This window comes from Cricetulus griseus, chromosome 8, assembly GCF_003668045.3.
Source record: "Cricetulus griseus strain 17A/GY chromosome 8, alternate assembly CriGri-PICRH-1.0, whole genome shotgun sequence".
Taxonomy (NCBI): domain Eukaryota; kingdom Metazoa; phylum Chordata; class Mammalia; order Rodentia; family Cricetidae; genus Cricetulus; species Cricetulus griseus.
Window position 1 is genome coordinate 23079090 of NC_048601.1, and position 25023 is coordinate 23104112.

Consider the following 25023-nt stretch of genomic DNA (forward strand, 5'->3'; position numbering starts at 1 on the left):
TTCACATCATTGAGGGCCAAGAACCTATGGCTAGACATATCATAGGCCCTAGAGGAGAACCCATTATTATTATGCTGCTAAAGGACATAGTTTTAGACCAACTGCTAAAGACTGATCTTTATACTTACAGACTATAGAGATTCTCAGTCCTTTCTTAGAAGCTTCTATTTACAGTAGATAATGATTAACATAGACACCCACAGCTTGCTGAAGTGCAGGGGACAAGAGACTGTGAGATTCTATTTTATGCTTAAGAGAGTCCATTTAGGGAAGGACTTAAATGTTAAAAAACAAAGTTACACGTGAGAAATACCCCTGTTGGTTTAGAAATGGATTTCTCAAGAATAGCATGAAACTACAAAAGAAAACATGATTAGAAAACATGATTAAGCCAAAAGGTTCTGTACAGTGAGAGTCTCCGTAAAGTTAAAGAAGACACAGAGGCGCTTAACCAGACTCCAAAATAAGGAAGACACATACGGGAGACATAGAATAGACAATAGTAACTGATCAGGGCTATAAATAGGCAAATGAGCAGAATAGAAAACAAGGTAAACACATACGTTAGCAAGAGGCTAGAAAAGAGAATATTTCAGTAACAACTCTTCATGAACCCCCCAATACCCATGTGTAAAAGACTCACCAACTCATTCAGGGGGTGAAGATTTGTATCCATAGAGACAACCTGAAATTTGACTGGACAAAAAGAGAGAGAGAGAGATAATTTCCAGTGAGTTCCAGAGACCCAGAGCTGCTCTGTGTCATGTTGAGGGTGGCTTCTTAATTCCTGTGCCCACGATCGCTTCATACCTGGCTGTCCTGGTTTGTACATGGGTTTGTCTGTCTGGACAAAGACAACACTTTCTTGGTTCTTCACCATCACCACATTCGTTTTAGTGAATTCGTGTTTTGGTCCTTTGACATGGACAGAGAGGGTTACCTTCTCCTCAGAAGATGAGACTCTGGGGAGCTGAGAAAGACAGGAACACAAGACCCTTCACCATCTGACCCTTTGGAGTTCTGAGATTGCCTTTTTACCTCCTCTCTTTCCATGGCACAGGAAGGAGGTGGGTGGGGGAAAGATAAGTTTCTGTTTACATATTATTTGGGGGAGGGTACATCAGAAAAATATATGAAGTGAAGACACAAATTTTCATATCAATTATGGAAACATCAAAGATGCAGCCATTTTTCTGTAGTAGACATAGTCTTGATTGAAAAATTAGATCTGACTCTGAAACTGCGGTAGAGTTAAAAATTACTATATTAATGGTGGTAAGAATTGTGTCTTTTGTGTCTTGAGTATCTGTCCAAAAGAAGAAGCCTAGCATTTATACAGGATATCAATTACAAAAGGAGTTGTGGTCCTGATCAGCTGGACTGATATTTGAAAGCTTATAACTTATGAGGGGGAAGTATTACAAAGTGGCAAAACCCTTCTTTCTCTGGGTGGTGGGATTTTTGAGGGACTTCTTCAATGGGAAAGTAGCATGCACCTAAGTATTGGCTCCTCCCATTTTGAGGTGGGGTGATCTATGCCATTTGTTTATTGGGTAAATGTTCTAGGTTTCTATTATTTTGAAGTAGTAGATGTGTTTTTAGATTAATGTGTTTTAGAAATATGTTAGTATATATGCATATCTATACACATATATACAGAAATATGGAAAACCCATTGGTACAGGTATCTAGTACTCACAATGAAGGGGACACAGCAGAACAAGTCCTTGTCAATCACAAGCTCATGGAACAGTCTTCTGTTTCCCCAGCTAAACTGCAAGGAGGCTTTGACAGTCACTGGCTCACTCAGTTGGTAAAGATGGAGGCAGATTTTCTCAGGGGTCTCAGTGCGGAGCTGGGAAGGGACCAGTGCCATAAACTTCCTGGCAAAGAAAGAGGCAAAGAAAGCTGAGGACAGATATCATTGTCTGTGCCTGTGGTTTCATCACAATAGTCATCACCATGCACATTTTTACAGCTTGAGGTGGCAGGTTGATAGCATGATCATCAGAGAGGTCAGACAATTATCAGTTTCTAGAATGACTCAGCTTCAGAGGTGACATCTGTAAAGGCAGGTTCAAATGGCCTGTACCCCCATTGCTTAAGCAGCTGGCATTCAAGTTCTAGAAGGTTTTAATTTTTTTTGGGGGGGGGATGGGGAGTGGTTTCGAGGCAGGTTTTCTCTGTGGCTTTGGAGGTTGTCCCGGACTAGCTCTTGTAGACCAGGCTGGTCTCGAACTCACAGAGATTGACCTCCTCTGCCTCCTCAGTGCTGGGATTAAACTTGTGTGCCACCTCTTCCTGGCAGTTTTTAAATTTTTTAAACTCCAAACATGGGAGTGGTAATTATCCTTGTCAAAAACTTATCAAGATTTTTCTTAATTACCATTCTTAATTCTTGAAAAATAACTCAAACCCTGTTCTTATTTTTGGGTACCTAAGATTTATAATGTGACTATGCAATTCAGAGTTGCACAATTCACATTATGTTACACTTGAGCAAGTGCCAAAGTAAAAATCATTCCCTACTTTTTCTGGAATTTGAGTTTTTGTACACAAACTAGTCAAAAATCCAGCCTTTCACTACTACATCACACAATGAAAAAAAATCAAAAGGTTGCTTTTATATTTACCACTTTAAATATATTTTTTTCTGATTGAAGAAATGACAAGAAAAGTCACTCAACAATATAATCCTGATAATGTGGTTATTTGGACACCATATAATGAGTTCTACTGGAAGTTTAATACAAGGTCTTTGATCCTAACAAGGGTGTTGCTTTAGCACACAAACATCCGTAGAGTTCTGGTATTCTTGAAGTCTTACCTGTCGCAAAGCGAAATGGTAGGCTACACATTTCTATCCAAGAGTGCCAACAATGCAAATACTTATCTTCAAAGAGATTAAATGGTTTCAACACGTAAGAATGTCTCTGACCACTTGGGTTTTAGATATCACCGGTAAAGTCAGAAGAGAAATATTTAAATCATATTGTAGCTCATATAGTAATACTGATTGCTGTAGAATTGAAAATATATTACCTAGAATCATGGAACGCATACATACAGTTATTATCTGTTAATTAAAAAGCAAAAAGGACACAGAGAAGTTTGTGGGGGAAGGTACTGTGAGAGGAAATTGGTTGGATCGGAAGAGGAACAATACGGAAGAGCGTCTTGGCGGTACTCACGGTTGTCCATCGAGTGAAGAAGCAGAAGGCAGGAAGGCAAGAACTGAAACGAGACACTGCAGAGCCTGTCTGCCCTTCCTCATGGTGTAGGAAGAAAGGACAAGAGGACGGGGCCTCTGGTGTCCTCTTCCCTGAACTGTTTCCAGATACTCACTGATACACAGAGGTTTATTTATGGGTGCCCTGTGTAATCAGGGAGCCCCACCCTAGGTGTCCAAACAGACAAGAAGAGTATTGCAAGAGTTTATTTTTTGTTAGTGTCACTGTATTCAGTGGTGGCTTCAGTACAACTCAAATAAATTACAACAGTCTCAGGAAAGGTGCCAGAGTAGATGTGGATGGTGCTGGTAAAAAGTCAAGGTAATAGAATCTACTTATTTGAATCAGAGCAGACCTTCTCAGTCTTAATACCACTGACCGGTAAATCTTTGTAGCAGGCGGTTGTTTTTATGACATTGGCTACCTCACTGCTTCTAGTCAGCTGGAATCTAGCAGCACTCCCTGGGATATGACACCTCATTTCTCTTCCCTCATTTGAGAGTCACTAGAGTAGTCCAGGTCAGAATATTTCAGTTCTTCTGTCTCTGATCATTCAAGTATCTGCTTTCATGGGTCTTATGTGTAAAGAGGGGATTGTGGATACTGGGAAAGCTCCAAAACTCACATGTTACAAGTCACTATGTCTTACTCTTGTTTGTTAGAAGTTCACATACCTCCACTAGAGATTCAGTTGAGAAGTCTTAACTCCACAGTCTACAGAGAAGCCAGATATAGTCTGTGCAACTAAAAGTGGTGGCTTTGAATGCTAAGGTGATCAGCCTTTGGGATGCAACTCAGTCCCTTTGGATTGGCGTTAAGGTATGAGTTGGGTTACACAGTAGCATTTCCATTCTAGATTCTGGGGCTGTTTGGTTTTGTAAAGAGCTTATGACAGTGGCTTGAGAGGAAGGTATAGCATAAGCTAAATCAACTTTAATCTTAGAGCATTAAATGAAAAAGGGAGAGCATGCTAATAGGGGATGTGGGGTAAGCATGTAAAGGCTGGAAGAGAAATAAATCTTCTGTATCTCATTGATAGACATATAAACCCCAATTAGTCATCAATAGGAAGCCTCACCAACTCCTGAACTGGTCCTTTTTTTTTTTATCAAAATCCCACTAAAACAGTAATTACGCTTTTCCATCTTCACTGCCTGCTCTTTATTTTTGGGCATGACAATGAATGGCCTTAGATTCATGTAAGATGATGCTACAAGCAATGCACACAAAACCATTAACAGGTGCTGACAATGCAGGATAACATCAGATGGCCGGGCACATCTGAGACAGTGCATAACCCAGGCTCATAGATGACTTCTTGTTAGAGAACAGGCATGCTACAAAGATTAACTTGAGATTTACCATTCAGAGGAAAAATGGGTACTTATTGGAGTCTTAAAAAAGCCCATGAGAAGGCCTGGAGACCAGAAGAGCATTGGCACATCTCAAGTGGGAGTCTTTCATTGGAATAACGATGCTGCAATACAGCTAAGCTTAACCATGTGAGGGCCTATGAAACCAACTTGGAGTAAGAACTAAAATGGCTTAAATAATGAAAGGATAGAAATCTTCTGTGTTTAGCAGGATAGCTTATGTGATTGTATGAGAGGATGACTAGAAGTCTAGATGCCTCACTTGATGGCTGGTATAGTTACCTAGATATCCTGTGATGGTGTTCCACACTGAGAGACTGGGAGCTAGGCAGACACCTTGGTAGGCTGACAGATAGGGAGATGGGTTATGGCTAGGTAATAACGGTGGCAAACCTCCAAGATGACTGGTATCTTCCTTACTGTGGTGGTTGAATGAGAATAGACCCCACAGGCTTGTATATTGGAGTGTTTAGTCACAAAGGAGCAGAACGGTTTGAAAAGATTAGAAAGTGTGGCCTTGTTGGGGGAATGTGCCACTGGTGGTGAGTTTGAGGTTTCAAAAGTCCATGTTACCAGAATCTCTCTCTCTCTCTCTCTTTCTCTCTCTTTCTCTCTCTTTCTCTCTCTTTCTCTCTCTTTCTCTCTCTATCTCTCTCTGTGTCTGTTTCTCAATGTCTCTGTCTCTCTCCGTGTGTGTGTGTGTGTGTGTGTGTGTGTGTGTGTGTGTGTGTGTGTGTGTGTGTGTGTGTGTGTTTCTCTTTCTTTGCTTATGGATCAGGTTGTAGTTCTCAGCTACTTCTCCAACACCATGCCTCATGCATGTGGCCGTGTTCCCAGCCATGATGATAATGGACTAAACCTCTGAAAGTCTAAGCAGGAAATTGGTATCAGAGATTGGGATATTGTTGTGATGGACCTGGAATAATGTGAACTTTGGGTCTTTGGACTAGAGAAGTGGTTGAACACTTTAAATGTAACTTACTGGGCTATCCAAGTAAGAACATTGACAGAGGTGCTGAGGCAGATTTAAATTGTGGGAGACTGGATTAAGAAGTTTCAGGGGAAAATATTAATAAGTGGCCTAGAGGCCATATTGTGATATTTTGAAAACAAATAACTGCTTTCCCCTATGTAAAAATCAGCCTGAGGCTAAATGGAATAGTTTTGAATTAATGTTGTTGGCAGAATATACATCAAGACAGCCTAGTATTGATGCTGTCATGTGGTTATTAGTAATCACTGTTATGCAGACCTATGATGAAAAGGAGAAAGTTGGACAAAAAGAAACCCAAAATTTACACTTTGAGGAGAAACTGGGTACCAGGAAATGGAATAGAACAAAGTCCAGTGCTCAAGGAGATAAAATTTTTTTTAAAAACCCAATGCTAAATGGAATAAGGAGATTTGTGATGTCAGGGAATTACCCTGCCCAGTTAAGCTTCCAACTTGTGAAAAAGAATTAAAGGAAACCGTAAGCAGTGAAAGACTCTATCAACAACAGACAGCTGATGCAAACATGACTGAAAGAAGGGACCTGTTCGGATAAATCTTTCTGCCATAAGCCGCCTGAGCCCCACTGGCACCTGTGTGCTTTACGCCAGCCGCACGCCCGAGTTAGGCCCAAATGAATACACAGAAACTTGAATTAGGTTTAAAGCTGCTTGGCCAATGACTAGGATTCTCATCTTTAGCTCAGTCTTAATTATCATAAATCTATATATTTTATAAGACTTATCGGACGCCTTATTGGTGTCCCTCCTAGCCAGTGGCACACATCCTGCCGCTGGAGGAGGAATGGGAAAAGAGGGCCCTTCCTGTTTCTCCTTCGCTTAAATATGAGTCTACTTGCTATGTCACTTCCTGCCTGGATCATCACTTCTCTACTACATTTCCCAGAATCCTCTTTGACTCCTAGTCCTGTCTACTTGCTGTCTCATGGCCAAGAAGTATTTTATTCAATAATCAATAAGATAAACATACACAGTACATTCCCCAACAGGGACCCATGTTCCAGCCTCATCAAGCAGCAGAATTTGGCAGTACCAGTCACATGGCTTCATATTTAGAATCAAGAATACAAGAAGGGTTGTGGGACCTTCCTCCATGGCTAACGAGAGCCACTAAGCCAGGCATGTTTAAAAGGCATGTGATAAAAGTTGCCTTGGCCATTGTGTCTCTTCACAGCAATAGAACGGTGACTAAGACACTAGACTTTGACTTTCAACCTTGCTGTCTGAGCTAACATCTCCTATTGTAGATGGAAGTTTCTACCTGCTTGGTCCTATAGTCCTTTAGTCACAAATATACACACAAAGGTTTATATAAATTATAAATTAGTTGCTCAGGCTTCTTACTAACAAACTCTTACAACTTAAATTAACCCATAATTCTTATTTACGTTTAGCTATGTAACTTCGTATCTTTCTCAGTAAGGTTTCTCCTCTTGCTTCTTCTCCATCTGGCTGGGGACTCATTCTTAGCCTTCATCTTCCCAGAATTCTCCTAGTCTGGTAACTCTGCCTATATTTCCTGCCTGGGTACTGGCCAGTCAGTTTTGTATTAAATCAATATGAGTGACAAATATTTATAGTGGACAGGAGCATTATTACACATCATCTTACTGATGAAAAAAAAAGAAAACATTCAACGACGGTGTCTCAGACTCAGAGGATAGCACCCTCTACCCATCTGAAGCTAAGGATGCTGCACATCTAACACCCATGAATGTCAAGTCCCCACCTTGCTCTAGCTGCCTACAGATGTTATATTCCAATCACTTTTCCCATTTTTGAGACACAATACCTGACAAAAGCAATGTAAGTAGGGTACATTTGACTCACCTTGAGGGCCATAGTCTGTAAATTAGAATCCAAACCCAACTGTTGCAGTTGGCCTTCTCCTCTCACAGGCATCACCAGGCTCCATGAGTCTCTAGCCAATAGATGTCTAAGGGCCATGGTTTTTACCTGGGGATATGAGGTTTACAGCAAAGAAGTTGTTTGTGGCCACACTGCCTTCTCTCCACCCCTTCCCAGAATCCTGTCTCAGATTCAATGATGAGAAGGGAGCCAGTTACTGCCATGGAGGCCCTGATTCCTCTCTTCAACCTCTCACCATGTTGTCTGTGTCTGGTGTTGGGCTTCTCCTCAGAGCCTCTGATGTGCTGTCCATTTTATGTATTTCTATCCATTGTATCAATAACTCATTTGCTAACTTCTAACTTCTTGAGACTGACGCCTCTGAGAATTTTCACAGTTTATCATGGTGGGGTGTAGTGACAGGAGTACATGGTGACTTATCACATTGTCTCTGGAGCCATTGGAGGCAGAGAGCAATGGAGGCTGGCGTTCAGCTGGCATTCTCTTTATTACTGAATCCAGGATTCCAGGCTGTGGATCCGTGCCACAGCACATTAACATGGGTCTTTCCACCTCAGGTTAGCCAAATTAACACTTTTCAATGGTGAGTCCAGGTTCTAAATACAGACAATGTCGAATGTATTGATCTGTGACAGCCAAACTGCTAGTACCCTCTTCCAGAGCCATGCTGAAATCGAGAGAAATTAGTCCACATCATCAGGATTCCCTGTGTTCAATATTTTGACTAGAGACAAGTTCTTGTAGCTTTTAGGCCCATAACTGTCGATGTTTCTAGGCATCAAGAGTTCCCAATATGCAATGACATAAAGGACCCTGGAACTTGTCATGGATCTGCCAATCACATATTGCAAGTTCTATTGGTGACTTAATAAAATCCAGACAAGAGCAACTTAGTGGAAAAGTGCCTTTTCCTGGCCACAGTTCCACAGTGTAGTTCATCATTGTGGGGGAGTCAAGTCAGCAGAATCTAGAAGCTGCTGTTCACATGATAGCCACAATCAGGAAACAGGATGAATGTATGTTTGCCTGCTCAACATGAAGAAGCAATGTGTGCTACACATGCATGTTTGGGCACTTATAAGATAAAATGGGAAGGAATGTTTTGTGTTAGCACACTTGTTACAGGTATTAATCTCTACAACCATGGGGTCAACAAAGCAGCATTTCAGTTCAGTGAGGGACTGTCTCCAACAGACACGAACTGGTCATGGCCACGGACGAAAATGTATGGAGGATGCAGAAGGAAAGGGAAGCTTCTGACTTCATTGATATTTTGAGTCAGAGGAATCAAAACTTTGCAGACTTTCTGTGTGATGGAGTCAGGCCCACCCAGACCATCTCTTTTTGGGCTAGAGTTTAGGGAAATGATCAGTAAATTCACTTTGCAAGTTCCTTCACATTACCACCTGTGATTTGTGTATAATGATGTGGCTCCTGAGATGTGTGCAGCCTACAAAGGTCACGACTGTCCTCTGCTTCCCGGGAGGCAGCAATTGTAGAGGCATGTCCTAGTGAGAGGCAAAATTGGAAGGAAATTGTAAGGTTCAGCAGAGCCATGGTGTCATGCCAAGCACTACCTTATGTGGAATGTGCAGCTTTGATAAAATGTGGTTTCTTTCCTTTTGGTTTTTTTTTTTTACATTTATTTATGGAATCACAGCATGGCATATATATGGGGGTCAGAGAACAACTTGAAGAACTCAGTTCTCTCCCTTCTCATGGGTCCCTGGTATTGAATTTGGGTCACCAGCCTTTCTAGTTAGCTCCATATCACTGTTAGGTTCAATGTGGGGGCAAAATCACCATCTGGGTTCAGGGCATAGTGGACTCTGACTTGATAAACACATGGGTTGTTAGCAGATAAACCAAAGTCTAAAATCAACATTTCTTGGAAACATGTACAGAGAGTTTTTGTATGTCAGGAAGATCCATTATTTCTCTTATCTTCACACATAAGACCAGATATCAAGTCTAGTGCTTGAAGCCATGTCTACTGTATAACTGGACACCCTGGTTTGTCAATATAACAGCACCTCAGCTCTCTATTTTCTAAAGCTCTTGTTGAGGTATCCAGGAGGAAGAACATATAATGAAGCCTTCAGACACTCAAAGCAGATGAGCACCACCTTGGGATCCTCAAACAATACACACCCTTTGTGCAGATTAGAAAGTTAAGAGATGAAGTATATGCCAACTTGTGATTCTCAGGTCCCAGGAACGCTTTCCTACAATTTATTCTCAAATAGTTATATAAAAACATAGGCCTTACCTAGTTAAATGTTTGAGAATTAGTAAAGCATGACAGCAGCCGATCAAAATGGATGCATATAAAATTGGGTGTCAATATGTTCATACAAGATGAGGTGAATTACAGAGCTGACCGTCAGTCACAAGTGAATGAAGTAATCAATGAAACAGAAGTATGCAGTAGCATGGCACAAACATTTGATGGCCTCCTTAAATATAAAATGTATTTCTGGGACCAAGACTTGCTTTTCTGTGTAAAAATCCCACAGCACATATATCACAGGGACCCAAGTCACAGAGACATAAAACATGGTTTGGATATCACAGACGCTTTCAGAGTGGTGGTGTTAGTGTGTGCTTGGCTTCTCATAATGTGAGTCATTTGCAAATTCACTGGTGACACAAGAAAGTGTGGGCTCCATTTGCATTTCATAATAGGGCACAGGCTGATTCAGAGAGCATAGCTTTAGTCATAGTATCTCCATTTGCTCCTGTGTCTTCTTGGGTGTTTTTAAAAGTTATTAGTAGAATAGTAACTAGAGGCTCCAGATAAGCTGTCTGTATCTCCTTGACCCCCCAAAAAGGCCAAAGTCTAAAGCTCTGGCATTATTTCTTTGTTTGCTTCAAAGTGTCCTTTGCCCATGACAGATTCACCCTGTCACAGTCAGCCCATGTCCTGTTCTACATTTCTCCATTTTGTATAAAACATTTTTCAGGAGTTTTGGTTAGGTTTTCTTGCCCTGAGAGACTCCATTTTATCAGCAGGTTTGATGTCATCTTGAGGATGGAGGCTGAATGTATCCTGGACAGACAATAAGGAAGACCATCTGTAGAGCACCACCCACAAGGACTGATGAGAGCTTATCCCTGGAGGTTGAAAGTGTTCCACCCAGTGAGGTTCTCAGGGCCAGTGGAGAATGTCGGGGAACATTGTGAATTACAGACCTTTTGGAATAAGGCCTGTGTGGTTTGAATGAGAAGGTTCAGTCCTCAGTGTCACTGTTTGGAGAGGCTTGGTAGATGTGGCCTTGTTGGAGGAAGTGTGACACTGGAGACAGGCTTTGAGAGTTTGGAGAGTCATACCACACCCATGCCATGTCCTTTCTTCTCTCTGTTTGGGATGTGAACTCTTGGCTACTGCTCCAGCATCTCTGCCCCACTCTCATGGCCTTCTATCCCTCTGGAGATGAAAACATTGAATTTTTCTTCTCGGCAGTGTCTTCATGTCAGTACTTTATTAGAACAACAGGAAAGTAATGACTAAGTCATCTCAAGACCCATAGTTCCTGGTGGTTGGAAGAAGTCAAGAGAGTGACTAATAGCTATTTGACAAACAGAAAATTGATGAACAAATACCTCATTGAAAATACTGATAAGCATGTCAAAATTCCCATCACCAAACAGGCAAGCTTAATTTAATGGGCATGTATAATCTTCTGTAGTGGGCATTGAATAAACATTACTGTAACTTGATATGTGTGACTGTCTACAAGAACTAACTCCATGTTGAGTTGCAGAGCTAATCTTGTTGGCCTCAGATTCATCACTATGTAAAACATGTTTAAAGTTTTTATTATATTTATTTTTTAGTGTGTGTGTGTACTGAAGCACAGGTATGTGTGTGTGTAAAACACGGAAGACAACTGTGGGAACCTTTCCTCTGATTCTACCAATAGTTTCCAAGGATCAAACAAAGGTTTTAAGCTATGGTAGCAAGCATGTTTAACTATAAAAATTGTATCAGAGAATATTCACCCAGTTATCAGCCACAAGGCTTTGGCCAGGGCACTAAGGGACCAACTAAGCCACATGTATTCAATCAAGGGTTTTCAAAGAGGACTCATGCCTGTATGTCAGCACAGGGTAGTCTGAGGAAGGAGAAATGTTGTGATTTGGAGGATAGCCAGAGCTACATAATGCTTTCAACTTGGGCTACAGAGTTTCAGAAAAACAAACCAAACCAGAAAACAAAACCCAGAAATACACACAAAAGAGCCATGTGTGCTAACTGGCTGACAAAAGGCAAGCAGAGACTCTCAACTCAGACTGTGCTTCTGAAGGGTCCCAGCCATATTCAGCACCCCAGCATTTCCTACAGCTTTGCAGAACATGCTGCTGAGGCCAACTCATCACCAAAAGTCATGGAATCGAGGGAAGCATTTTCGGAAGCTCCAGAGTATGACTCCTGTCCAGCAATGCCATGGGCTCGACACTGTTTCAGCATGGAATTTAGCTTCTCTGTCTACATGGACTGCAGCTTTGGTAGGTTAAAGAGAATTGAATATTAAGCTAGATACTTTATTGCTGTATTTTATCATTTCATCTTCCCATAGTTATTTTCCTTTCCTTGTCTCACTTCCTTTTGGCCATTTTATTTTATTCATTCTTTGAGAATTTCATATATTTAGACAGTATGTAAATATATTTATACAGTGGTGTTTTGATATCTCCCATGTCGTGTTCCTCTCCCAACTGCATTTTCTCCTTTCCCTGTTCCTCCTCTTCATCTTGATTTTTCTCTTTCATAAGCCACTGGGTCTGGTCAAAGCTGTTTGTCTGCCTGTGGGTGTAGGGCCATCCCCTGAAGCATTTCTCCAATTTCTTACTTTTTGCTTGGTGGTAATAAAAGAGCCGTGCTTATATTTTTAATGTTTGCTGCTACCATGTGATAATCCTTCATTACTGTAGTGGGGGAAAAAGGATTCAGCTACATCTGACCAGAACAGTAACAACCAGGAAGCACACACTAAACTCCAAACAAGGACGCAAAGAATCTGAGCCAGGCACCTAGCATAGCTCAACTGTGTCTCACAATAGCATTTATTCTTTAAAATCCCATCCATCTACACGTACCCTAATTTGAGTAGTCTCCTATATCTGATTGCATCTCCAAGTGAGATGCATAAAAACTCTGGAAACACATTGTTGATCTTGTTTCCTTACCAAAGTGAATTCAAGAAAAAAATTGCACACGAAGCTGCGCCTCACTAACCTCCAGAAATGTTTCTATTGTTAAAATCTCCCAGGAAACTTTCATTTTGTTCTAGAACTTACTGCATTGGCCCAAGCAATTTTGACTTTCCCTAAAAATTAAATAAAAAATGTTTTAAGAAGTAGAAGTTTATTTGAGACAGATCTGCTGTATCCTTCCCGCCTTGTCTCTCCCTCCATTTGTTCTCATCCTTTCCCAGATCTGCTGACACCACCAATGCTTTTTGTTGTCCTTGTTTTGAGACAGATTTCTCTGCATCCCTGGCTGTCCTGGAATTCAGTGTGTAGACCAGGCTGGCCTAAAACTCAGAGATACACCTATCAGTGGGATTAAGGTCTTATACCACCACTCCTGGACATATATGCATATATATATATATATATATATATATATATATATATATATATATATATATGTGTGTGTGTGTATATGTGTGTGTGTGTGTGTGTGTGTGTGTGTGTGTGTGTGTGTGTGTATCCTCTTTTTTTACTCTACAGTTCCTTTGTATATATTATGGATTCCTCATGAACAAGTGGGCCTCTGTGTCTATGTGTGTTTCTTGAGTTTCTCCTTGGCTCACTTCTGTTGTTGGTTTTTGTTTTATCACCATATCATGTTATGTTGTATATTATAAATATCCCTTAGAAGGCTGTTTGCTTTCTTTTCATTCTTTCTTTTTTCCTGTTTTGGTTTCTTGAGACAGGAACTCTCTGTGTAGCCCTGTCAGTCCTAGAACTATTGCTGTAGACCAGGCTGCCCTCAAACTCACAGAGATCCACCTCCCTCTACTTCTCTCTCTGCTGGGACATGAGGTGGATCTAGATGGAAGAGGAGGTGTGAGGGGAACCTGAGAGGAGTAGAGACTGGGCAAACTTTACTCAGTACATTATCATGTGAGGCAAAAAATTTTCTAATTTCAATAAAAGGGAAAAAATAAAGAAAGACATAAAAGAAAATGCTGGTCAAGTATTCTGCCATCAGGGTATAATCCTTGCCTTTTATTTTTCAGTCTGCTTATGAAGCCCAAGCTCACCTGGAACTTGCTAGGTTGCCTAAGTTGCTCTTGAATGTACAATCGTCCTGCCTCATCCTTCAGAAATGCTCTGAATGCAGGCTTGAATTCCCACTTTCTTCTTGCTTTATAGTGGTTTCACTGACTTTTGTTATGGAGGAAAGGCTGCCACGAGTTACCCTTCATGTTCTGAGGGCCTGTATTTATTATGTCGTTTGTACAATGTTCCCATTTTTCACAGTGCATATTATCTGTTTGGATGTCATGTCTGTTCATTGCAAATGTGGGGTATGGTGGAAGGCACTAAATGAGCATGGAGTAAATTTGGATTACATGAAGAAAGAACCAAAGACAGAGGGAGACTGTCTAGAAGTATTGAATTTATTCGTCATGATTGTTTGCATTATAATTGCAGAGAAAAATCACCATCTTGAAGGGGCTTGGGGATTCCAGCAATGGCTTGTCCACAGATAGGAGTTTCACAAATTATGTTTCTCTGTGCATGTGGAGAGAAGAAACAACATATCAGATGAATATAATTCTAACAGGGTATGGACAGTAGGGTTTTCTGCAGGAAAGCAAACTGGCCACGGTGGAGCATGGGGTTCATGGGATTTTTCTACCACAAGCTACAATATACTTTGGTTAGTGTGCCAATCCCAAGGTGTTCATTTCTGTGTTTTCACACAGCAAATGGCTCTGAGCTCATCTAACAAAAGTTTTGGGTAGTTTTGGAGTGAAGGAAGCCAGAGGTAGGCTTGTGGCAAGGAATGCTAGGTGCTCACCTGAGCTGCAGGGGGCGCTGTATTCGGCAAAGACCACTTCATCTGAAAGACATGGAGAACATTGAGAATGGGAGCTTTGATGCAAGAGGATGTTTTGGAGTGCAGTTGATGTCTTAGGATTGACCAATTCCCTCAGTCAGGACCTAGGTGATTGCTGGAAAGTCGTCTCTCTGGGGACATCAGACAAACCAAGCAGAGGAATCTCTCCCCTTGAAGCCACCGGTTGACACCATTATCCAGGGCAGGCAAGATGGCTCAGTGGGGAAAGGTGCTAGTGGCCATGCCTGACTCACTAGAGAGTTTAGTCCTCAGGATTCACATGGCAGAAGGCAAGAGCCCATTCCCACAAATTGTCCTCTGTCTGCCACTGGCACCATGGTATGTTTCCCTCTGACTAAATAAATACACAAATGTGCATCAACACCAGAATAATTTACCCTATTGAGAAACTCCGAGTGTGCTTAACCTATATTGTTTGAACGGAGTACTAGGAGTGGTCCCTGTAGATATGTACCCCCTCACGTGACTTTTTATAGTTCTGTATTTCACCTACAGACACTTATTTGTTTGGTTCCCTTGCATTATTTGGACATGTTTGGTCCCACATGACTGTTTGGACAAACAGGTAGCTGTGGCCGAATGAACTGAAATCTTATGTTTGTTATATGCATGTCCTTTCATTAAGAGCTGACTTGGCCAATCTGGCCTATGTAGTGTGTCACTGTCTCAAAAATAATTGTTTTTAAAACTGGGTGTGATGCCTGTCATAGCATTTGTAGAATGAGCCTGGAGATTGAGATTTTGAGGCCAGCCTGGGCTTCATTGTGAGAAGCTGTATTTTTTTTTTTTTAAAAGACAAAGAAAGAAAAAATCAAGTCGCTTTTGGGTTTTTCCTAATCTCTTGCTCACCTGTCTCATAGTAGTCATAGACTTTCACAATGGCAGGCTGCAGGTTCCTTACTGGGATGTCTTGTTGAATGACGAAGGAGAAGGTCAGTGTCTGATTGGTCACCTGTAAACAGAGAAAAATAAGTTCAGAATCACAGAGGTGGCCACTGTTTTCCTTCAGCATCAGCCAGTCCTTGTCATTTGAGAGAGAGTTATGCATTTGCCCTCCCAGTCACTGTGCTTGTAATTGCTCACATATGTGGATGAGGATATGGATTTTAGAGTAGGGGCCTGATGAACTGAAGTAGAGGCTCCTGGAAGTGTACAAAACTTTTCTAGTCCTTTGAAATATCCTAAAATCCCATATTTCTCCTTAATGTGTGATATTTGCCCATTGTGTGTGAGTTAAGTCCTTTGACTTCCTGACTTTTGATCCCCATTGTAAGTCCCAGGATATCCAGCAACAAGAAAAGGGAAATTAAGATTATTATCATGATTATTATTATCATTATTTGTGTGTGTGTGTGTGTGTGTGTGTGTGTGTGTGTGTGTGTGTGTGTGTGTTTCTATTCTTGAGGGGGCCAAATAAGGGCATTGGATTCCTCTGGAACTGGAGTTACATGGAATTGTGAGGTGTTGTGGGTTCGGGGAACTGAAATCTGGTCTTCTGCAAGAGCAGTAAGTGCTCTTAACTGCTGAGCCATGTCTCTAGGCCAGTGAAAGAGAATTTAAACATCCTCTAGTATGAACAGAGGGAAGGTGTCTCTCCAAAAACCTTCCTGTAGAATTGCTTTTCTCCTGTCTTATAAAGACTCACCTAGACATGTTTGGGGAGGCAGGAAGGACCCTCTCATGACCCTCATAGATCAAGGTCTGTTCATCTAGATATGTTTGGGGAGGCAGGAAGGGGCCTTACCTGATCCACATATAACAAGACCTTGTTGGTGCTCATTTCCGTTTTGCTAACATGTTCTGATCTTTCAAGCTGAAGAGGAGATAAAATCACCAAGTTACTGAAAAAGTGAAGGCCTTGGGACTGAAAAAGGCAAATGAACTGTGCAATTGAAGATGAAAGAGGAGATGTCACCAACTCATTTAAATGAACTGGAAGAAACTTTCCTGATATGAAAGCAAATATATTCAGAAAATTGTGAATGCCACTCTACAAGTGTCCTGACTTAGTAATCTGCAGTTTTGACTTTTGTATGAAGGTGAAGTAGTTCTGCATTTGATAGAACTTACTTACTCATGCAAGTGTCTTTCTCTGTACTCTGAACTTTCTTATATTTCTTCTGCTGCTGCTTCACAGTCACACCTATGCTTAGCATTATATAAATCCCATTTTTGTTAGATTAGTACCACCTTTGCTTTGATGCAGGGTGGCATCATCATGATGGTGCTCCATGTTCCTTGTCTGAGGATACAGACAATCCAAACATCTGGTCTACCTACCTTTTTCACTGTTGGTTTCAAGGGGATGAAACCAGACACCATCTTCACATCAACAATCACCATGTTGGATGCTGGGCGGCTCCCTGTGTAACTGCAGAGCAGAGAAGTGGATGAAGGAGTAATTTTAATATTTTGAATCTTGCCTCCTTTGAGGTCCAGCAGTAATTCCTGATAGGCCCTGTGTGATTTCTTCCATATGTTAAAATATATAGTGATTACTCTCAATATATGTATAGTTCTGAAAATAGACTGTATAACAGTATCACCTGCAGAGTTCATAGAAATTAGATGAATCCATGGGGCATGTTGGTCAGCCCGCATAGTCTTCTTAGCAAGCTCCTGGGCAGTAAGAGACCTTATCTCAAAACCCCAGTTTGTATAGAAATTGAGGACTAATGGTTAAGTTTGTCCCCTATAGGCCCCCTGCCCCTTCTCTTACACACACACACACACACACACACACACACACACACACACACACACACACACACCATAGTTCTGGAATATTAGTTGGATGAATCAAAAATGTATTGCTGAATGGCCAATAGCTAGATAGTAGAGAGGGATAGGCGGGGCTGCTAGACAGAGAGAATAAACTGGAGGAGAAATCTAGGCTTGAGAAGAAGCATGAGGAGCAAGAAAAGGAGAGGAGAACACCAAGGATCAGCCACCAGCCAGCCATGGAGTAAGAAGGAGAGCAAGATCTATAGAACAAAGAAAAATTTAAAAAAGGGCAAAACATATTTGCAGAGAAATGGGATGATTTAAGTTAAGTTAGAAGAGTTGGCTAGAAGCTGGGCCTTGAAGGCGCACGCCTTTAATCACAGCACCTGGGAGGCAGAGGCAGGCATATCTCTGTGAGTTCGAGGCCAGCCTGGTCTCCAGAGCAAGTGCCAGGATAGGCTCCAAAGCTACACAGGGAAACCCTGGCTGGAAAAAAAAAGAAAGAAAGAAAGAACGAAAGAAAGAAAGAAAGAGAAAAAAAGAAAGAAAGAAAGAAAGAAAGAAAGAAAGAAAGAAAGAAAAGAAAAGAAATCTTGTCTTGAAAGGAGCCAGGCATAGGGCAGGCATTCATAAAGTAAGAATAATCTCAATGTATTTCTTTGGGAGCTGGGTGTCAGGCCCCAAAAGAGTAAACATATCAACTGTCCCCCACCACTCTGTGGTGAAACAAGATAATAGGTCACACTGTGGAATACTTCTTTCCATCCAAGAGCCCTTCAGATTTTCCAGTTAGAGCCCGTTTCTGATTATATTGTATATGAAGCTTTGGACAAGTGTCAGAACAACAGAATATCTTTTTTCCCCTCTAGAAAAATTGAATCTTAAAAGACAAGGATGACTTGCCTTTGTTGGTGAAGAACAATAGCCCACATTAGGGTATAATGGAAAAGAATAGTCTATTATTTTGCGATGATAGTGGGTGATGAAAGACACACAAAATAGACTAATTGAGATTATAATTCTGCAATTCGTCATTGTTCACTTTGCTGAAGTGGGTTTTTGTTTCTTTTTATACACTAAGCAAAATCTTTTTTTTTTTTTTTGAGACAGAGTTTCTCTGTGTAGCCTTGGCTATCCTGGAACTTGCTCTGTAGACCATGCTGGTCTCAAACTGAGAGAGATCCTTCTGCCTCTGCCTCCAGAGGGTTGGGATTAAAGGCATGCACCACCAGTGCCAGGCAGACAAAGCAAAATCTTAATGACAAGACTTGCTTTAGATATCTCTGAACCCATTCCATGAAGAGTTCTAGGAAAACAACACTATAATAGCCGAGAGAAAGAGAGAGAGGTCCATACCTTATTTCTAGTGATATCTGGAAGCTGTTGTGGCCTTCAGGGTTACCACATGTCAGAGGCAAGGTCTGCACCCTCAGTGTGAATGCAGACTCCTGTTTCTCCAATTGCACGTTGTACCTCAGTGTTGTCTGATAAGTAGTGAATAGAAACACTTCACCTCGATTGCACTGGGTCCTTGGATTGATGTCTCCCAATTTCAGCATAATGTGGGCAGGTAGGCAAAGGGAGACTTTCCATTTGAGGGAAGGAGACCCACAGCTGTATACCCACAACTTCCCTAGAATCTTACCTGAGCATACACACATCCTTCCCCTGACACATTGATGTCATAGTCCCCAGGGATGTCTGGTAGTAAGACCTGCTGCAGTAACAGTCGATTGCTGCTCTCTATTTGGAATATTCTGGAAAATGTCCCTGAAGATTGGATGGTGACTGAAGGAGTTTTCTGACTTCCAGCAAAAGTAACTGCCCCATACTTGGACAAAGCATGGAGAGCCACCACAGTGTCCTGTGAGGGATGAGTGTAAAAGCTCAGGATAGTATCAGTGTGGAAGGACTTGGGCTCTTCCTGAAGCTGGGACAAAAGTGTCATGAGTGTTTGTCTCTACTTATGTGATCTCTATTTTTTAATTTAGGAAATATGGAGAATCAAGAGCATTCACCTGATTTCCTTCCCTACTCAGATTGCCCTAGCAAATTCAGATTCCCTTTTAGCCAGTACGAAGTATAAATATAAATTAGTCACAATTCAGTCTTATCACATAGATGGGAAAACTATGATCTACTGTTGTCCTTCGTTGCCTTGCTGCTTGGTGGCATACTCTATGGGGAGGAACCTCATGCTCTAGAGAGCCTCAATCCCACAGGATCCCTCCTTATCCCAAGACAACTCCAGATCCTATCCTGACTGCAGAGCCCGACAAGAGAACAGAATCATGCAGTGAGGGTTTTTCTATTACAATGCAGGCGGCCTATTGAAATGAAAGTGTAGGAATCACATTGCAAAGCAGGATGACTTGTGTCACTGGGGGGGGGGGGTTCCTCTTTGTACATTTTATTTCTCCTTTAGAGAAAACCACTGTCTTAAAACACTTCTCTGGAGACAAATTCTGCTACCTATGCCCAGGATTCGTAGAGCATAATTTATAGATATTATGGTAGATGTGTATTTTTTTTTGGAAAATATTACATCATGAGAATTATACTGACTAAATGATAAAGCAAATGGTTTTCAGTCTTGATTGTTTCCAACTATCGAGAGGTTAAGGCAGGCAGCAGGAACTCCTACTAACTTGGGGAAAACCTGAGGGCAATCTCTCTATACATAAGATTAGGGGAGTCTGTCAGGAGAAGGAAAATGACCACACCTAAAGGCAGCAGGATGATAAAGATGTCAGTTTGGTCCAAGTAGCATCTTTAGGTACTCCACATGCTATTCTAGGGTGAGGTTTTGTCTAGTATTCTGGACTCTCCAGGGTTTTTGCCACTGTTTTCTATCAGGGTTTGGGTCTTGTTAGAAGTTCTCAGCTATGTAGGTGTGTTTCACTGAATGTGGTATGAAGAGAACTCTGTGTCTGAACACAGGAAGTAGACAAATTTATTATGGGATGTATCATCTTCCACTTCCTATGTCCTTGTTTTTTCTCTCTTCTTCCCCTGGTTATTGTTCCTGCACTTGTTGTTCAAATCCCCTCATTGCATGGGGACTCTGAGGAAAGTCACTGACCTGTGTGGAAGAGAAGCCACCCTGGGGATTCTGCTGCTTTGTGAGCCACTTCACGATGCGTAGTGCCACATCCAGGTCCTCAGGAGTTGGGGCTGGCTGGGCAGTGAGGAGAGTGAGGAGGACATAGGCGTTTATCTCCACTTCAGCAGAGGGAGCCTGCGGTTTGTACAGAGACCTCTCTGATTGCATGGGTTTCTGAGGTCTTTCCCAATGGATGGAGTTTTCTTAGGGTAAAAACAGAGAAATAACTAAAGGTATGATTATTCAGTGAATGACTTATGTCTACATCTAGAAAAAAGGAAATATAAGTTTGTAGAAGGTTTTAAATTTTTCACTACAGCATCCCCTGATTAATCAATACCTAATAAAAACCAACATACGGTATGACAGAGAAAGATATCAAGACAGAAGTTCCTAAGTTGTTAACTAAAATACATCCTCAACGATGCTCTAGCAGTGTTGGTGAGACCACTATAACAGACAAGATTCTTTCACTCATTAACTCCCTCACACCCAACAAAGCATCACTTGCTCAGAATTCAGTCCAAATGAATTAGGAAATTTTCCCAATGTTTTCAGAATTGTATTTGAGACAACAAATCCTTGAAGCAAAGTTTCGTGTGTGTGTGTGTGTGTGTGTGTGTGTGTGTGTGTGTGTGTGTGTGTGTGTGTGTTCTTCATAGTCTTTGCTCTTCCTGGTTGGGTATATGCCCATCATAGTGAAAAGGTAATTTTTATCTACATTTATCTTTGTAATGACAGTTGGGACTGTATACTTTCTACCTTGATATTACATTTGTTGATTTTGGTCACACTATGAGGAAACACTGAAGAGCAATTGTTCGCTTATAGAAGAAATAACTAATTTCCCAAAGGGTCAGTCTAAGGAGAAACCTTTGTGTGCCATAGAGACAGAAATAAAATATACTGTTTTGACACTCTGTTTATTCTCTTGTTTCCCTTCCCTGGAAGTGGATGGAGATAAACGTAATAACACACATTCTTTTTCTTTCTTTTTTTTTTTTACTGATGCAAATGCATAAGTTTTAATGTTTTTTCCATTCATTTATTTAGCTCATAAATAAAGTCATGCACAATTATGATAGATAATACAGTATGTTCACAATGGCATGGCTAAATTAAGCCAATTAACATGTTATATCACACATATTCATTATTTTTGTTTTGAGAACACTTAAAGTATACTATCTCACACCTTTTAAAATATAGCATATTGTTATCAACCATATTTATCATGCTCTCAGTAGACCTCAAGACATCACAGAGTCCATGCTTCTTGTCCAACTGCAGTTTTATATCCTTAAACCAATCATTTCCCCATTGATAAAAGACCCACATTGAAGCCTAATAGCCACAATTCTGCTCTCTGTTCCCATAAGTTCATCATTTCTAGGTTACACATAAAATTGAAATTGTGTGACATTTGTCTTCCAGTGGATAACACACATTCTTACCTTCTTTTATAGCTTCATTATCAAGTGATTTCAGGATTTCATTTCTCTTATCCTGGTTCCCTGCCAGAGCAAAAGCATAGGCTAGCAGAGCCTTGGTGTACACCAAGTTGTCGTTTCCCCCTTGCTGTATTGTTTTCCAGGATGACTCTAGGCAGGTCAGGGCTTTGGAGACAACGGGATGCTGTTGGCAGAGAAGTCAAACGTGAGCAATGTGGAAAAAGGTCCTAGAAGACCCTGGAACAAACATGGAGGATATAGACATTTATGCTCTGTAAATCATACATCAATACCTCCCCTCCCTCACTCCCCCTGTTTAGGGTCCATTCCTTTTTATAAAGAACATTCCATTTAAATACTGCCTGCTAGGGACAGCATTACAGGCTGTGTCTTCCGCTTGATTTTTCAAACATAACCAGGATCTAATTGAGCAGGCCGATGCTTAATAATGTAATCTGTCAAATGCAAGAGTTTTGTAAAAAAAAAAATGCTGCCACTTGGCTTTAGAGAGGGTAGGAAACCCTAGGTTTTATACCAGCTTGGGAAGCTGGAGAAGCAGTGTGGCACCTACTGTGTCTGGGATTGAACTCTCTAGAAAGGCAATGGTAATATAGGCAGAGAGGGTCACTTCATCCTTTATTCCACCCTGCAAAACAAAAGGAATGAAAGAGGTAAAATGTACAGCAAGCAGTCCATCAACGATGACTTCCTCACTCATGGCCAACACTCTGTATTCAAAGGAAGCTTTCATTTATATCCCCATTATGAAAAGTACATTCCCAACCTAGAAGCTTATTCGTCACCATGGTAAGTAGTGTGACCTGACTTTCAGATGTTATTATAAGGTCACCATGCTTATAAGTAGTTCAGAATAGGTCACCTTCATGGCATTGTTGAACAGCGATCCAGAGCTCCTAAAACAGCCGTTGTCCTGCTGCTGCTGGGACAGCCAGGTGAAGGCATGGGTGATGTGTGTTTCATCGACAAAGATGAAGGCTCGAGCTTGGGCAAAAGACTTGAGGACAAAGGCTGTGAGCCTGATATGGAAGGGAGAGTGGGGAGCTGAAGGCTTTTGTTCTCATGCAGAGGCTTCACACACAGGTTCCCTGGGGTCTGAACCACATTTCTGTTTGGTTAGTCTAAGGCTCTCTGAGTGTGTATAGCTGGACAGTGTCTCTTGCTATTCCAAAGTAGTCTCCCATCCCCTGGTCCTCTTGGATGTGGACACCACAGTGTGGCTCAGCTGCTTCCTGCTTTGCTTTTTTGTTGCTTCCCCCTTGCTCACTCTGATGTTTCCCCAACACCTGCATCCTCATCTCAACCTTTCCCCCCTTCAGATGAGTTTCTTTTGTAGAAAAGAAAAATCTTCTAAAACCCCTGCCATGTGTTTCCTGCCTCTAAAATTCAATCCCTCTCCTTGGCTTACTTCCTGTTTCCATCAGTTTCTATGTCATTTGTCACCTGTTTGTCTGTGTGTTTTATCTCAAGAACACATTCCTATGCAATGCAAGGTCTCCTGAAGAATGGTAACACCTTTTCAAGTCTCAGTCAAGAGCATCTTTCAATGCTCATGGATATTTAGCCAAGTATTTACTGACAAAAGATCTTCTGGAGAAAAGAGAACCCCACCTTTTAAATTAATAGGTTACCACCTATTAAATGGAGCCAAAGCAGATGAGACTTGAGACAGTTTCAGTTCTCTACTTACTTTTCTTGATACCTCAAACCTGTCTCTGCCCTGGCATTGATTATATTATATAAAACATGGTGCATGTGTAGCTGCCAAGGGGAACAAGAGTTGAACAAGGCCTGACACATAGTGGACTTTTCTTACCAAGTGTTTCCTTTTCTCTGGCCATTTTGATCCCCAAAGGCACTATAGGAGCCATCCTTGTGTTTGTAGTTCAGCTCCCTCTGATAGCCTGGAATGGAAGGCTTTGGTTGTGTTTTGAAGAAACTGATGCTCCAGAGAATGACAGAATGTAACTCTGGAGCCACAGAGGCCTCATATGCTGTGGTTTGTAGGACTGACCAATGAGAGCACGGCTCAGCTTTCCCTCCCCCCAGCATGCTAAGCCCATTTCTAGAGAGACCCTGGGCAAGAACAAGGTGGAGTTTCTAAGCCTTACTGACTGAAAAGTCCAGAAATAGGAAATGAAGGACCCAGGAATAGGGATATACAAGTATAGGAATATGAATTTGCAACTTAAAAAAAAGTAGGAGTTGACAGTCAGCAATTCTGTCAGCAGTTAGGGATTAACTTTTAACAATGGAGTTGCTGTCTTTATGACCAGGAGCTGTCTGTGATCCAAGGTTAGCATTTTTTCAGTGGCTCCCTGTGGATGGAGAATTAGCTATCAGGTAACCCCTTGTTACAACCCACAGCTGCTGTGAACTAAGTTAACTTTTAATACTGAGTTGAGACTTTCAGTTGCATTGTTTCATACTCCTCTCTGCCTTGGGAAAACTTCTCTGCAGGGAAGTGCAGATTTGTTAAACACCATTAGAAGTTCATGAGAGAAAGAATAAGCTAATATAAACAGTAACTAAGTCAAAGACATTATTAATGGAAATTGTAAAAAATAGTCTGTACTTAAGTTTTGCCTTGACATTGTGAAGGTTCTTTGGTCCATAACTAATGCTTACTTCTTACTATAAAAGCAGAGCTAGGAAAGGGGAGCCCACCCTGATAACCAGAACTCTGGCTGTGGTCTCAGTTAACAGATATTTTTTTTTTGTACACTGAGGTGACTTTAAATAAAGTTTGCTTCTGTTTCAGATTTAGTAGTCTGTTCCCCCACCCTTTACATCTCCCCCGCCCAACACTGACCCTCAGTGAGATAGCCAATGGCCTTCGACTTGATGTTCTGAGTCAGCTGTTGGGTCTCATTCAGATATTTCAGTACATAGATGTTGGGGGCAAAAAGCACCATGTTCTGCTCCCCACAGCCAAAGGGCATATGCAGAAGGTTTTGTGTGTTTTTTATGGCTGAACTCAAGATGTCACCTGGAAGTGAGAAATGTAACATCAGACAAAACAGCCATTATCTTCAAGAACAAAACAGCATCTTAAGTAGAATCATTTCTCAGTGATAGGGTGAGGTGGGCTGGGAACCAGGTGGATGCTGAGACAGAAGAAAGATGTCAAAGGGTTTAAGTGTAGTAGT

At 41.3% G+C, this 25023-nt stretch overlaps 2 protein-coding genes across 2 annotated transcripts in view; both read right to left on the minus strand.

Moving 5' to 3' along the window:
* LOC100760909 (alpha-1-inhibitor 3) overlaps nt 1-3274 on the minus strand; it is a 52246-nt gene extending 48972 nt beyond the window's left edge. The window contains exons 1-4 of the mRNA XM_035449022.1: nt 3192-3274; nt 1700-1883; nt 811-970; nt 644-696 (exon numbers count right to left, since the gene is read on the minus strand). Coding sequence (XP_035304913.1) covers nt 644-696; nt 811-970; nt 1700-1883; nt 3192-3274 — 480 coding nt within the window. The remainder of the gene's footprint in view (nt 1-643; nt 697-810; nt 971-1699; nt 1884-3191) is intronic.
* Nucleotides 3275-14438: 11164 nt separating this feature from the next.
* The window catches only part of LOC100760619 (murinoglobulin-1-like), a 54129-nt gene continuing 43544 nt past the window's right edge, over nt 14439-25023 (minus strand). The window contains exons 25-36 of the mRNA XM_035449023.1: nt 24687-24863; nt 23691-23778; nt 22737-22893; nt 22428-22502; nt 21860-22040; nt 20385-20608; nt 18948-19166; nt 18659-18786; nt 16859-16949; nt 16323-16391; nt 15428-15530; nt 14439-14560 (exon numbers count right to left, since the gene is read on the minus strand). Coding sequence (XP_035304914.1) covers nt 14439-14560; nt 15428-15530; nt 16323-16391; nt 16859-16949; nt 18659-18786; nt 18948-19166; nt 20385-20608; nt 21860-22040; nt 22428-22502; nt 22737-22893; nt 23691-23778; nt 24687-24863 — 1634 coding nt within the window. The remainder of the gene's footprint in view (nt 14561-15427; nt 15531-16322; nt 16392-16858; nt 16950-18658; nt 18787-18947; nt 19167-20384; nt 20609-21859; nt 22041-22427; nt 22503-22736; nt 22894-23690; nt 23779-24686; nt 24864-25023) is intronic.